The 14168-nt window shown below is 42.7% G+C and overlaps 1 protein-coding gene across 4 annotated transcripts in view; it reads left to right on the top strand.

The window, feature by feature from the left end:
• The window catches only part of SGCD (sarcoglycan delta), a 313850-nt gene that overhangs the window by 268023 nt on the left and 31659 nt on the right, over positions 1 to 14168 (top strand). For all 4 annotated transcript variants that reach the window (XM_014253192.2, XM_014253193.2, XM_088063532.1 and 1 more), the window contains one exon: positions 6536 to 6608. In XM_014253192.2, coding sequence (XP_014108667.1) covers positions 6536 to 6608 — 73 coding nt within the window. The remainder of the gene's footprint in view (positions 1 to 6535; positions 6609 to 14168) is intronic.

Raw genomic sequence — 14168 nt, 5'->3', positions numbered from 1 at the left:
GATTTCTTGGGACTGAGTCAGAGAATTTTTTCTCCTCCACCCAGCAGGGCTGGAGTCACAAGGAGTTCCTGTCTGGCCTAACTCAGCCACAGCCCAGTGCCTCAGGCTTGGCTCACTCCCTGTGTGCATACAGTGCCAAGACCAAGAGATAAAAATAAATCTGTAATAAAAGCAATAAATTTTTATTTTTTTTTAATTATACTACATTTTTATTATAAACACTTTGTTGGTGCTGCACATGATCTCATTATTGGCCTTATTATTCAGGATTTTTTGATTGCCCTTAAAAGAACAACTCCCCAACACTTAGACAAAAAAGGAAGACAGACAGACCTTTGCAATGAGCTATTTTTACAAGATCCTGGAAAGAAATGTGAATGAAGCTTTATGGCTTTTGTTCAATGCACTGGCTTAACATAACCAGGCTATTATTGGACCCTGAAATAGAGCTCTTATTGATTTCAGATTTAATGGGATTCAAGGGGAGCAACAGCAATTACTATGCTCACCCATTTAAAAACATAAATTAAGGGATGAATAAGGTTTTTAAAGCTTGGAATTAGAAGAAGCAGTCACAAATAATTTTTACCTGCACTGTATTGGATTTACTTCCTGAGTATCTGTTTGCCCAGACTTTCTGAAACTGTCACATATTATCCTGATGAGACCTGCAGAGGAGAGAATCTCCACAGATGGGTGTTTTCATGAACAAATTGCTGAATGTGTCCTGATCAATAAGAGTGGGAATAAAAGTAGTTTATGGAGACCAACAGCACACTATGCATTGCCTCTTGACTTCAGCTGGAAAAAATCACAGCACATCTTTCTCCTTCCCCCCTCATTTGCACAGTCTTGCATAAGGCAGAGAATGAAAAAGATACACTAAGGCCAACTTTATCACCAGGTTCATCACAGGCCTCTGAAACCCCACTTCCATTTGAAAGCAGTGATATACAACATTAAAGGTGTGCTGCAGGTCTGTAATTATCACTAAAGAAATATAGAGTGGGAAAGAAATGTATTGTCTGAAAGGAAAAAGGAAAGTGGGGAATAACCAGGTGCGTCCTGTGTGGAAACCTGATGCCTCCCTGCATTCTGCTCACCCCCAAGAGCTGCTCAGCCGATTGCCACCTACCCTTGATAGCAGGAGCATCAATTATTAGTCTAAAAACACCTCTCATTGCATTGCATTTGAGCTCCTCTTCTCTCTCTCCCAGCAGAGAGCAGGGGAGGTCCAGAGCAGGTTGTGTGCAGAGGGAGTGGGATGGGATCAGTGTCTTAGCACAGTGCTGGGTCCCAGCTCTGGCCCTTGCCTTGGCAGCAGGGCAGGTGCCAGCGCAGTGTCACGCAGCTCAGCTGCTGCTGCAGCACGCAGGGAAGGCGAGAGGCAGCTGGAAAAGCTGAACACAGATGCCTATGCTCCTCTGGTTGGAACTGTTGATGGTTAAGATGCACTGTCCAGCTGAGATTTGCTTCTTTCTCGGGGCATTTGTGCTCCTCCATTTCCAAACCCTAAAACTGGACTGGAAATGTTCTCTTGCCGTGAGACTCTTGATTTTTGTTCTTGAATGAAGTGAACATATACAGGGGTCTTTGACACCACAAACCTTATACCCTGCAAAGGGGGAAAAAAGTGAAAAAACCCGAAACACTCCCTGAGTGAATCTTTATGGTGATTCAAAATACTTTAGGTAGATCCTATCTTATGCTTTATAAGTTCCTGACTGATTGTGTGGAATTAAGTTATTGGGCAGAGAACCAGCTAATGGAAACACATTGATGAAATAATTTTTGAGGGACATTAAATGGGACTTAAAATAAAGCTGAAATGGCTTTATGGATTTTTCAGTCAAACTGTTTATGAACATTTATCGGTGGTAAATTACACAGTGTCAGAAGAGGGAATCAGTATAATAGAAGCCTCTCTGATATAATACTGTGAGAAAGAATAATTTATTGCCTAGGGATGTACAGTACAGTGTGTTTAAATACTAATGATATTATTATTTTCTTCTGTCTTTGGCTGATTGCACGTAAGTTACCCTTAGCTGCAGCAGAGAGTCTCATATGATGAAAAAAAATTTCAATACTTAGCAATGAAATAGAAATTTTCTGTATGCTCTTTTCATGGCAGATAGGAAATGTTTTAATAACAGCTAATTCAGGAGTCAGAAACTGTTTTGTACAATAATAAATGTGGGTTACATTTGCTTTATACTCAGTAAAAGAGGAAGAGGGATAGAGCAGCTTTGATTGAAAAGGGAGATTGTAGCAACTGATTCTTGAACTGTTGGAGCTGTTTGTTAATACCATTTGCCAAATCCCATCATTTCTCAGGTAGAGGACAGTGAAATTAAGAGTGGAGGAATGCAAGACTAGAAGGAAATAGCTGGTCCTGAAACTACTGCCCCTTGTTTCTGAGACACCAGCTCTTCCAGTCAGGACTTTGTCAGATCTGTCATGTTGTCTGTCCCATCTAACTGAAAAGCTGCCCCCATTGTAGCTCCTCTATTTGCTGGAAAACCCTCACTTTCCTTCCCAAATAAACTCAGGACCAGTTTACTGCCACTCCTAAAAGCACTGGCTCTCATATAAACATTGGCTTGGAGCCTGTGGTTGTTTTCCCTTGGTGTTATTTACCCTCCTAATGTATTTATGCACAGCATGAGTATCCTTCCTTAGCACATTGTGCTGCTCAGCTGCAAAGCCAAGTCCTTCCAGGCTTCTTTTGCAGCACAGACTTGTGTTTGTGCAGTCAGGACAATTTTTCCTCTCCATACACTCTCCTCACTGGGGATGAGCAGAGGGAGCACACAATAGTTCAAGGATTCACTGATGATTCTTAAAATAATGTGATTTCCTTTTTTGTGTGAGTGTGTGTGTTCCTGTTAGACTTTATTCTTGCCTCTCAGTTTAATGTCATGTTTGCCTTCCCTTTGCCTCTGTCATGCTGCCATGAATCATGAGTAGCATTCTGCTTTTATCCAGGGATATTATATCTTGGAAGCCTCCAACATGTAGAAGAAATTTTTACTACTTTCTAAGCACATGACCTTAGACTTCACATTTTCAATCATTTGTTACTCCATAACATCCCAGTTTTCCTCAGCAGAGGCAGAATATCCCAATTCAGTGACAACAGCACATTTCCCTCAAACCTTCCTTCCTTTTTTTGCCAAAGCCTTGAGTCACAGTTGGATTCCATGATCTTCAGAGTCTTTTCCAACATAAGTGATTCTGTGATTCTAAAATCGCTAAATGAGGTCACTTCCTCCAGCCTTCACTTTCAACACCATCCAGCACTGATGCTGTCAAAGCCTGCCTGGGGACTTCCACAGTGGCCAAAAGCCAAATTTTCACACAAATGTCCAGTGGAGCTGGATTAGTCCAAGGCAGTTTCTTTCCTTGGGAGCTTCCGATCCCCCAGGCAGAGACTGAGACTCTCCAGTGTAGAATAGAGGGGGCTGGAGTGAGGGGGCATGTTTGAGGTCCAGAAAATTCCCAGTAGTACAGAAAGAAGAGGATGGTTCTTCACTGAAAATCATCAGGCAATTTTGGTGAAACCAAAGGGAGAACTTCTCCAGAGTGTTTAATTCATCCATCAGCCCCCAGCTACAGAAAGGGGGACACTTAGGATGAGGATTAGGTGAGGTAAGGAAAGTTTGTCAGTGTCTCTGATAAACTCTGCCAACTCAAGGGGACCTTCAGCTGCTGACAGCCAGAGCCAGGGGAGAGATGTCTCTGTCCTGGTCCCTCAGCATCCCCTCGTGGCTGATGTCCTGCTCAGTGACAGGGACAGGTGGCCCTTCAGGAGATTCTGTGTTATTAAAGAAGAATATTAAGGAGTTATACAGTCAAGGCAGAAAGCCTTATCAAGACAGATAGCATTCACTTCTAATTCGGATCAAAGGAGAGAAACAGAAGGGTTTGGAAATCTCATTCCTGTTCCCAGTGCATGAGGGACTTTTTAATGGATCTGGCAAGAAGGGAGATGGGAAAAGAGGGTTTGAGAACTGTGTAGGGAAGGGAGAACAAGAAAATGGAGGAAATTAATACCAGCTCTTTTATGTTAAGCCTTCTTGAAATAACTGCATTGGGGTTTTCATTGACCTTGTTTCCAAAGTTACTTCCTGCATTTAAAGTAAATTATGAAAGCCTGGAAAACCCCAAGTTTAGAAATAAGTTAAAGTTTCTCCCTATTCTGCAAGCACTTCTGGTTACAGGCAGGTAGTTATTTTGAGCTTTACATGACTTGAATATCTGACTTAAAATGTCTAAAAATTAATTAAAATGCCCAGCATAAAGTCATCATTAAGCCATGTGGGTGGAAAGGGTACAAGAATATCTACGTGCATCTCTCCAGCTGCACCTCTTCATCTTCCTTCCCTCAAAAATCACTGCTCGATTATGCAGATAAGTGCAGGCTGGATGTTTTGTTACATTTCATTGCAAAGCCAAGAGCCAAGGCAATTGTGTTGGATAAAGCAGAGATTTAAACCATTTGGAAACTGTTGAGAGAGGACAGATCTGATAGTAACAACCTTCATGGTTGGCAGGTTACAGCTGCTTGTGACAACTTGTAACAATGAAAGCCTATAGTAAAGTTAAAAGCTAAATATCTGTATTGTGCCATAGGATCAGTTTCAATCCCCAAGTATAAAGCTTCAGACTTTGGGCTGCTTTTATTGTCTTTGAGTTTACTTTGTTTTTCTCTGGGTTAAAAGGAGTTGGGGATTTTTTTTATAAATATTAGAGTACTTGTTTTCATTCTGGGTTGGTTTTTTTTCCTTAACACAGTGGGACAGCTTAGTTTATTTATTTCAGTGCAAAGAAAGTGTAGTCATACCACAGCTGTAGGTGTTTCTCACTTATGGCAGCAGTTACAGCAGGATGTTGTGTTGACATGTTTTGGACTATCTCAGAACATCTGTTTTTCTGTAATGATGACTTTCAAACTGCACATAGGGAGCAGTTACAACAGCATGTGTTAGGAGTGCTCTCAAACTGTACATGTAAAAGTTTTCATCAGGATCTATAGTTTGCACCAATAACTTTATCAGACTAAAATCTGGAGATGGAAATAAATACAGAAAGAATTAAAAAAATGCCACCACCGCTGTCTGCATGCTGCCACTAAAATTGCTGTGATGACTGCAGCTAATGAGTGACTAATTGTTCACAGTACATCTGAAGGCAAGACCACAGGTTTAAATTTAAGAATATAGGTCATACTTGCTCATTGGCTTGGCAGCTATATATTGGAGAAGAGGAATTTATAGTGCACACTGTGTGTGAGGCAGTTAGTGCCACTCTCAGCTGTGTTTTAATTGGAAGTTTCAGTGGGAGCAGGAACGTGATGTTCTGCAGCAGAATGTCAGTGACAGCACCTGGGGACTCCTGGGCTCCAACAGAGTATTTTAAAAGTAGAACGAGAGCAGAAAAAAAAAAAAAACAACCAAAAACCAATGAGAAGTCCAGAGGATTTGCTTCACAGTGATTGATTTAGAAAGCCCAGAACTTCTCAGAGAATCAGCAGATGGGGGATCAGATCACCATCGGTGTCTGACTAAAGTCTCCTCATGCAAGGCAGGTTGGCACACGAGGACTTGAGAAGATTCAGTGGCTGAAAGATGAAGTGAGACCATTTCAGATTAGATGCACATTTTAAATGAGAACAGGTAGTGGAAAGGGTTGCCAGAAGGAGGCAGGGCTTTGGCTTACAGCAGTGATACGAGGAGAGCACATCTTTCTAGAGAAGAGAGAGAAGGGTTAGATCACAAAATATGGACCCACTTCAGGGAAGGCTGGCTGAAATGGCCCAACTGGGCTATAAGGTGGCCAAGAAGAGGTTTGCAGTGGTCTGGAAGTTGGAAGCTGTTTGCAGTACCCAGCAGTGCACAGCTCTAAATCCAGACAGCAAATGGGGCAGTGCAGCTTGCCCATGTCTCAGAGAAGGAAGGGTGAGCAGAAGTTATATTATTTCTGGGTCACACATTGAACTGGTGGCCAGGCTGGGACTGGAGCAGAGTCTGCTCGTGCTGCCCTGCATGAGGGTGCACCTCCCTCCTTTTCCCCAGGCAGGAGCAGAGCCTGACTGGAGAGGTGTTTGTAGGGATCAAGTCAGAAATTGCTTTTCTCCCCTGAGTATCTCTGAGAGCCCAGAGAAAGAAATAATGTCTTGACATGCATCCAGGTTCTTTAATGAGGGATGTGGCTGGATTAGATGCCTGGTTAGCAGAGGGTGTCTTTTCCAAGCTCCCTGCATCAGTTGGGTCAGCAGATTCTCCCCAAGCTGGGATGCAAGCACCTACTTTTCCAGCCAGAACTGAAGTTTACAGGCAAATCCCACATGTGATTGAGGCAACACATTGCAGATGAACAAGGTCTGGCTTTTTGGGGGACAGAAGGGAGGTGCAAGAAAGGCATGGGGTCAGGCAATGGGTTAAAGTGCACCTAGGTATGATTTGACAATCACTCCCCTGATAACAGCTTATAATGTTTACAATTTGTCTTCTGTTTTGTTTTGTGATTTCAGGAGCAGAAGGCACAGTGTTCCCTAAATCTATAGAAACTCCCAATGTCAGGGCAGACCCCTTCAAGGAACTAAGGTAAACTTTGGAATATGGTTTAATGGTAACTCAGTGGAGCCTTGTTGGAGTTGTGCTTACTGCTGGGCATCATTCTGCTTTTGCAAAAGAGCTTGGGATTCTCTTTGGGAGGCATCACAAGAGAGGATGCCATGGAAGAGAAGGGACCTGCCACATTTACATGTGATATGACCAAACTAAAGGCAGTCACAGGTCATGAGAGCAGCATTTCTGCTCTGTGACGTGCTCTGCATACCCTGGGCTCAGCATTTGGGGGAAAAAAAACCAGAGTAATTTTTTCCTGGTTGTGTGCAGGGAGATACTGAAGGCTGTGCTGGATCACAGGGAGTAGCAGCAGGCAAAAGAATAATGCTCTCCAGTATTACCTGTCTTGCAGAATTGCAAACCCTCCCTGACCTACACAGGGCAGAGCTGTGCATGTGTGTAAGTGCTGGGATGCCACTTGCTGACAGCATTGTGCCAGGGGGAATAAACAGCACAGCTCTGCCCTCACCCTAAGGCTGGGTGTTACACTGATTTCATTTTTTAAAATATTTTTTTTTAAAAGTGTGGCACTACAGGTTAACTTGGATGACTGGTCTCTGGAAAGATACTAATCACATGGCCTAATAAATTACTGAATGAATCACCTGGTATCTTCTGACCAAGAGTGCTGGAAGGGTTTACCTCAATACTCAAATTATCCCTTATTAGAAAAAGAAAGAAATATTATAACAAACAAACAAACAAACAAACAAACATACAAAAAACCACAAAAAACCCACACACACCAAAAAAAAAAAAAAACCACTACAGAAGGACATTTTGTCCTTAAATCTTGGGTTGCCACCTCTCCTTTGCCAGAAAGTGCTGGGATGGAGCAATCTTGAGCCAGCTGTAGTTGAGCACAAGTGCTGCAGATTTCCTGCAGATGCAGGGGGCTGAGAGAGAGCTCCTCTCATGGATTCCCTGCTCTGATACCAGGGACAGTTATGGCCCAGCTAGGTCACCAGGGAAGATGAAGAATATCCCATCTGCCTTCCCTTGGGTCTGTCTCTACCTTTCAGTTTCCCCCAGGAAACCCTCTAATTGTTCCAATTTCCCACTCTGGGGATCGCCTGTCAGACAGCAGGAGCAGTGGAGGCGTGATTGGGTTTGTTATGAAAGTTTGTTCTCTTCCTCCAGACAGTGACTTTAACCCTCCCTCGTGGTTTTCCCAGTTTGGGTCTGCTTCCTTTTAAAAAAAAAGAGGAAATGTGGTCTTTCCTCACTGTAATGTGCAGCTGGCAGGGCAGCTCCAGGGGCTGCTGTGGGGCAAAGCTCTCCACTTCCCTGGAAAATCCAAGCAGACAAAGGCATCAGCAAATGGATTTCTAGGTGACCTCCAGGTGACAAAGGCTTTCTGGCACAGCCCATGTTCACTGACATTTTCATTAAAAAATAAAAAAATAAAAATTTTAAAAAAGCAAGATCATGGTTAAAATATCCAATAGCGTTTCCAAAATTTACAAAGCCAGGTCTTGAGTAGTGCAAAAGAGATGAAAGATTCAGGTCCAAGTCTGTGATCATTTAAGACTTTCCTAAAATGGGAGGGAGTTGGAATCCAAATACGTGTAGGATGTTGTATTGGGGTGGGAAAATGTGAATTAAAAGGGCCTTAACCTGATTGACTATGCTTCTGTTCCAAAGCAAATTAAGCTAAATGAAACTGAAATTAATTTGTGGCAGTATCGATGCAAGTGATTGATTCAGTATATTTAATCTGCTTTAAATTCATGTTGTTATTTCACTTGTTTTGTGTGGAGAGCTGTTAGGTAACTGATTTCCTTTTGAAATAGTGGACTGGGTGAAAAAATCCTGTAAAATCTGTTAGAGTTTCTGTATTTTTTTTTTTAAGGAAAATTATTGAATAGAATTTACCTGGTGAAGAAAAGTCCCACAAAGTCCTAAAATATTTTGTGTTCTTCTGACAAATTTATCTTGGCAAAAATAAACGTTTTTACAGCATCCTGAGAAGAGCCAGTGGTGGCAGTGTTTAGGGAAGGGAAGGTTTTCCAAGAACAAATGCTCTACTGCTCCCCAAACCAGGATCCATCCATCTCTCTCTGCATGTTGGATCACTGGCTGCTTCTTAGGTAAAACTGTGCCTTTTGGGGGCAGTACAGAGTTAATAGTGAAAATAATCTTACCCTGAGGGGAGATTTTTTGGTTCCTTCCTGTTTTGATGGCAGTGTGTGTGCATAAGGTGTCCTTTTTGCCTCTTTACAAAGATGCTGCAGTGAAATGGGGCTGGAGGAGATGGGCCCCGAGCTGTCACACATCGCTGGGAAAGCAGCAGAGAAATCACACACTCAGTAGCTGGCTTGCCTCTAAAAGACTTTTTTTCTGCAATAAATAGTGCTTAGGCTGAAGCTCTCAGGTGGAAAGTGCACATTCAGCTGCTGCAGGTGCCCCCAGGCACCACCAGCCTCCATCTTCATCCTAAAGCAAAGATTTGTGATCCGTTGGTGATTCCTCCCTTTGCTCTTGTCAGTGCCCACTCCTTTTGTTAGATTTCAGAATGAGGTGGCAGCGATTTGCTGTCACAAGGGGAGGAGACCAGCTGCTCCTGTCCCACCTGGGAGTCAGGACACCTGGATGTCCTCCTTCCCTTCCTCCTCTCCTGGACAGACAGACTCCCTGGCAGGACAGGCAGGATGTGCCGCTCATCTCTGCTCCTGCTTTTCCTCCCTTCTCCCCAAGGCCTTCAGTCACACCCGTGTGTTACCACAGCTGACACGCTCCAGGTGACAGGACACTTGTTCTGGACAGACTTTCTGTCCATTTGGCTGAGGAATGCTCTTCATCATTCAGCTGTATTGGTAATTCAGCTGCTCTCTAAGGTGCTCATCATCCTGGTGAGCCTCTGCTCAGGGTCCTTTCTAAAACACTTTTGCAGCGGTTTAGAAGGAGAGAATCCCAGTGGGAATATATGCACAGCCTTTTCCTAACATGCTAAGCCCATCTCGAGGCTCCAAGAATTGGTTTTGTGTTTGTTTGAGTCAGCTCTGGACTTTGCTGCAGACAGACTCACATGTCTAAAACATTCCTGCTCAGTGTTCACTGTGGTAGGGATGCCAGAGCTCATTAATGTCTTGTTTAATGCAGGGTGTAATTAACAGGGCATGTTTCCTACCTGGGCTCTAGAATATTCCTTAATAGTGTCCTAAAAACTAGAGATGGTTGACAAATTATTTGATTTACTTTTGTGAACTTTTTCATAGTTCTATGTATTTAAAGTAATTTTAGACTCCTGAATGTATTTGTTGTTGTTCGTTGGGTTCTAAACTGGTCAAAAGCTGTAAAAAGGAAAGCAAACAAATCCAAATTATTTTCAAATACTTAAGATGTTTTTCATTGCCATGTGTTATCATCCCAAAATAGTTTAGGGGGAGGACTTGGGAGATTTGTTTGGACGTTGAAATATTTGTACTCATCTGCATTGATGCTTTTTAAAGCAGGTTGGTGCCTTTGACATATGGTAATGTGATTGCTTCTGTATAAAAGTTGAATTCAATATGACCTTTTCTCACTGGATTATTTGAGTGGCACCCAAGCAGCTTGTCAAGAACCTGCCTTGAGAACCTCTCCTTGACATTGGCAGGAATCAGCTGCCTTTTTCTATTTACATTCTTCCAGAAAACAAATACACGCCAGAGATGCTAACAGAAATTGTCCATCAAACACCAGATCAGCACTCTTCAGAGGTGAGGGATAAAGGCTGGACTAGCCACTGAATAAGGAAGGAGGAAATAGTTTGAGGGGAGGGGGTTAAAAGGTGGGTGATGAAATATAAAAAAAAAGTATCCAGGAGGGTGCTGTTAAAGTGCCAAGTGCTGGAAGCTGGGGACGGTGTGGGCTTGGAGCAGAGCTGCCTTAAGAACCAATGTCCAGGTCATGCTGCAGCTTGGAAACCTGCTCTAGGGTATTTCTGTTCCCAGAGTTAAATAAAAAGAAGTCAGACAGCATGAAATTCACTCCATGAGGGGCAAGCACACACCTGGAATTCATCCACAGATACTGTGAGTTGAAAATGCAGCAAATCACTCATCCAAGGCCAGGAAGGCAAAGGATGACTGTTTTATTTTTCTATAATGCACAAATATAGTTAAGGGAGAATTAATCCCTTGGGCTTAAAGGGGTAATTTTTTGGCTAAAGTTAATTATGAAGCACCGAAAGCACGAAATGGCAGATGAAATGTGCTTGCTGCTTGATTTTATTAGTGCAATTCTACCTTACCACGTACTGAACTATCCAAATAGTCCAAGGGAGACCTATTGTAACAAAAAACAATTTAAATATAGTGCTGAGCTAACATAACAATACTCATTTTGAAAAACAGGAATTCTTACTGAGTTAAGGTTTCTCTCAGCTGTGTTTCACAAGCCACCATAGATAAGTAGGAACACAAATAATATTTCTGTCTAAAACCAATTACATTAATAATGATTAAGAGGAGAAAAAATAGAGGAAATGCAAAAAATGGATGGTATAAAAGAGAAAGCAATTGGTGAGAAATGAAAGTCATTTCTAAAGAGTAATATATGATACTGAAACACTGTTTAGTTCACAGGGAACACTTGTGGATTCCTGTGAGGTGTCAGCAAGGGGGAGATGACCACTGTACCCCTGTACAGTGCTGGTGTTATTTTCTGATTGTTTCACCAGCAGGGATGCAATTTATTTCCCTGCTATACCAGTGCAATCCAAATAATTTTGGTAGTCCTAGCAGCTTAAAAGACAACAGATTTTCCTTGGGATGAGCTTTACCTTCCCCACTGTAACAAATATAACTATTTTCAGTTACTTTCAGACAGGTTGAACATGAACAGGATGTACATGAACATCTCCACTAAAGCCAACACAAATCTATTCATACACAACTAAAAGGAGACACCAGGTTCCTGGTTTCTGAACTTCAAGCTAATTTCAGTGGTCTTTGGAGAGTTGCTTTCAAATGAGAGAGATCCTCATGCACCAACAATTTTGCCATGGCAGCTGAGGCTTTCCAAAACTTCTGCTGTTGGAGAGACTTTCCCAAAGCAGAATTCACACTGATTTTGCAGCCACTTAGCTTTAGTATCTTGTCCTGTTGACATCCCCTCAAATCTGCTGCCTATTTGTCTTTACAAAAGACAAGCCACAGCCCTCCCAAAGCAAAGGCAGCCTTTCCACAGCTTCTTGTGTGTGTTAAGGTATATTTATATCACTGGATATAAGGGTTGGAGTTAAGGAAGCAGTTGATTGCTGGGGCTTTCAATCTGTTGAAGTATTTCTCTTGCAGAAAGGAGGAGAGGGGGGTTGTTGTTGTTGTTCCTTTTCCTTACCCCAGCAAACCTTCTCTTAATGGCCTTCCTCTCTTTCACACCCAGCACCAGGAAGGGTGGATTTAGCTCTTGGTGTCCTTTCCTTCCCTGTTTTCAGTGGGTGAACTCTCAGTCTGAATGAGCTGCTCAGGAGGCACACTGTGGGAAATGCTGAAGTGTTAGTGGGGCTGTGCTGATTTATCCCAGCTGGATAAATCATGGCTCTGCCCTGTTCCCTCATCCCAACTGGATAAATCATGGCTCTGCCCCATTCCCAGTGCTGCTGATGGCATCTGTCTGCAGGCAGATCCCCTTCACAAAGGACTGATGGATGGTGAAGGCAGCTTTGGCAGGAAGGTGTTTTGGACTCAGTGTATTGCTGAATTAAAAAATAAATTCAGGACAAGAGGCAAAGCAGCTGGAATTGGTGGTGAAGCATCCTGCAGTGTGTGCTGGGGTCTTCCCAGAGGCTCCCCTGTCCCCTGTGCTGCTGGCACGTGTGGCTGCAGGAGCCAGCACATCCCATCAGAGCTATGTGGCCCTTCAAGAGAGAACAGGAGTGGGAATAGGGAAGGAAAGGGCAGATCTCTAAAGGAAATTGCTACCAAACAGCATTGCCTGTGGGATAGAGAGCAGTGGAAATATCCCTTTTGTTTGCTGGTTGATTCACCAAAAGATGTGGGAAGATACTCAAGATTCATCTTCTTCTGTACATAATTAAGCAGCACAATTGCAACTGGAGCAGTGGCTCCAGACAGAGACCAGTTTAACTTTTCCTGGGCCCTGAGTAAACCCCAACAGCTGGGTTCATTATTCTCTCTCTGTATTTATTCTGTAGGGGTTTCCTAATGCAAACAAAGTCTTTTCCTGAGAGATATTAATCGTCAGTGCTGGCTGTTATCTCAGATTGAATACCTCTGCTGTGTACAAGAGCTGTATCCTGCCTAGCTGCGTTGTGCCCAGGTTTGTCATTAGCTTTCAACAGCAGAATGTCACTTTCTCCATAATCAGAGCATCCATCTGACCTTCGAGTGCTGCTCACAGAGGTGTGGGAGCCAGAAACCCTCTGGGACTTGAGAGAAACCCCATCCGTGTGACCAACCTGTACAGTCAGACGTGCACATGTATCCATTTGAATAACAAAAAAGTGAGCTTGTTTGGCTTTTTTTAACTCTCTGTGCAGCACACCACTAACCTTGAGTAGAAAATAGATGCTAATAAATGCGAGGTCTTAAAAATGTGAATTATAGCCATTTCACACTCCACAGCAGACTCACACTGGTGAGATGGCTTAATACTTAATTACAATGCTTGTCCTTCTCTCAAGTGCAGATGACATTCCTCAGATAGATTTTGCAATGACATTTGTGGAAATAAGTTGTGAAACTAATTAGTTATTCATATAATACAGAATATTGACTACACACTGATTAAAAGGATGTGGTGACACATCTAACATGATGTATCTGTCGACTAGGTTAGTCTGAGGTGGTATTTTTGGAAGGTCTTACAGAAAATGATGAAAGTACCATTTGGCCTCTGGAATGCAGCTGTTTATAGAAAATGTTGCCTTTCATTTACATTTTGATAATGGTTTAGGAGGACTGCCATGCTCTGGAGTGATCCTGTGCCCTGGCAGCAGTGCCTGGCACAGGCTCTAAGGACCATTTTTGGGGTGCCAACTATAAAAAGGTCTGCAGGTTATTGACTACCTGCAGCCATAAGTGCTCTAAAAGCAATCATTAGACAGCTACCCAGAAAGATGGGCAAGGAAACTGTTGGGGTTTTTTTCAGTGCAAATTGGGCAATGTTTTCCTTGCAGCAGAGCCTGGCTGGAGCTGCTGTTCCGTAGGGCAGTCTGGAGGTGCTGCAGCAGGAATCAGGTGGTGCTGCTGCTTGGGGATATAGCATTTGTCATGCTCTGTGAAAAGCCCAAAACCCATTCTTTTATCATAACATTTGTGCTTGAGATAGAGCTATTTGTACCAAGGATATTGAGCATGAAATACAGAAGTAAATAGAATGTTGGCAAGGAAAGCACCTTACCCACCTATCACTGTGATCCCAATCCTTTGCAAATACTCTGATATTTAGGATGTAATCGTATTCAAAATGACTGAATAGCTCAGAAGAGAAGGAGATTTTCCTTTGAACACTGTTCTTATCTTAAAGAAATGAGAGGAATGTAATCCACTGAGCACCCTGTTTGCTTTTGGGTAGAAAAATACATGGTTT

This window comes from Pseudopodoces humilis, chromosome 17 (genome assembly GCF_049639895.1).
Source record: "Pseudopodoces humilis isolate 2021_Gansu_Grassland_sample_001 chromosome 17, ASM4963989v1, whole genome shotgun sequence".
NCBI classification, from domain to species: domain Eukaryota; kingdom Metazoa; phylum Chordata; class Aves; order Passeriformes; family Paridae; genus Pseudopodoces; species Pseudopodoces humilis.
The sequence above is the reverse complement of the archived record's forward strand: the minus strand, read 5'-3'. Positions and strand labels throughout refer to the sequence as shown.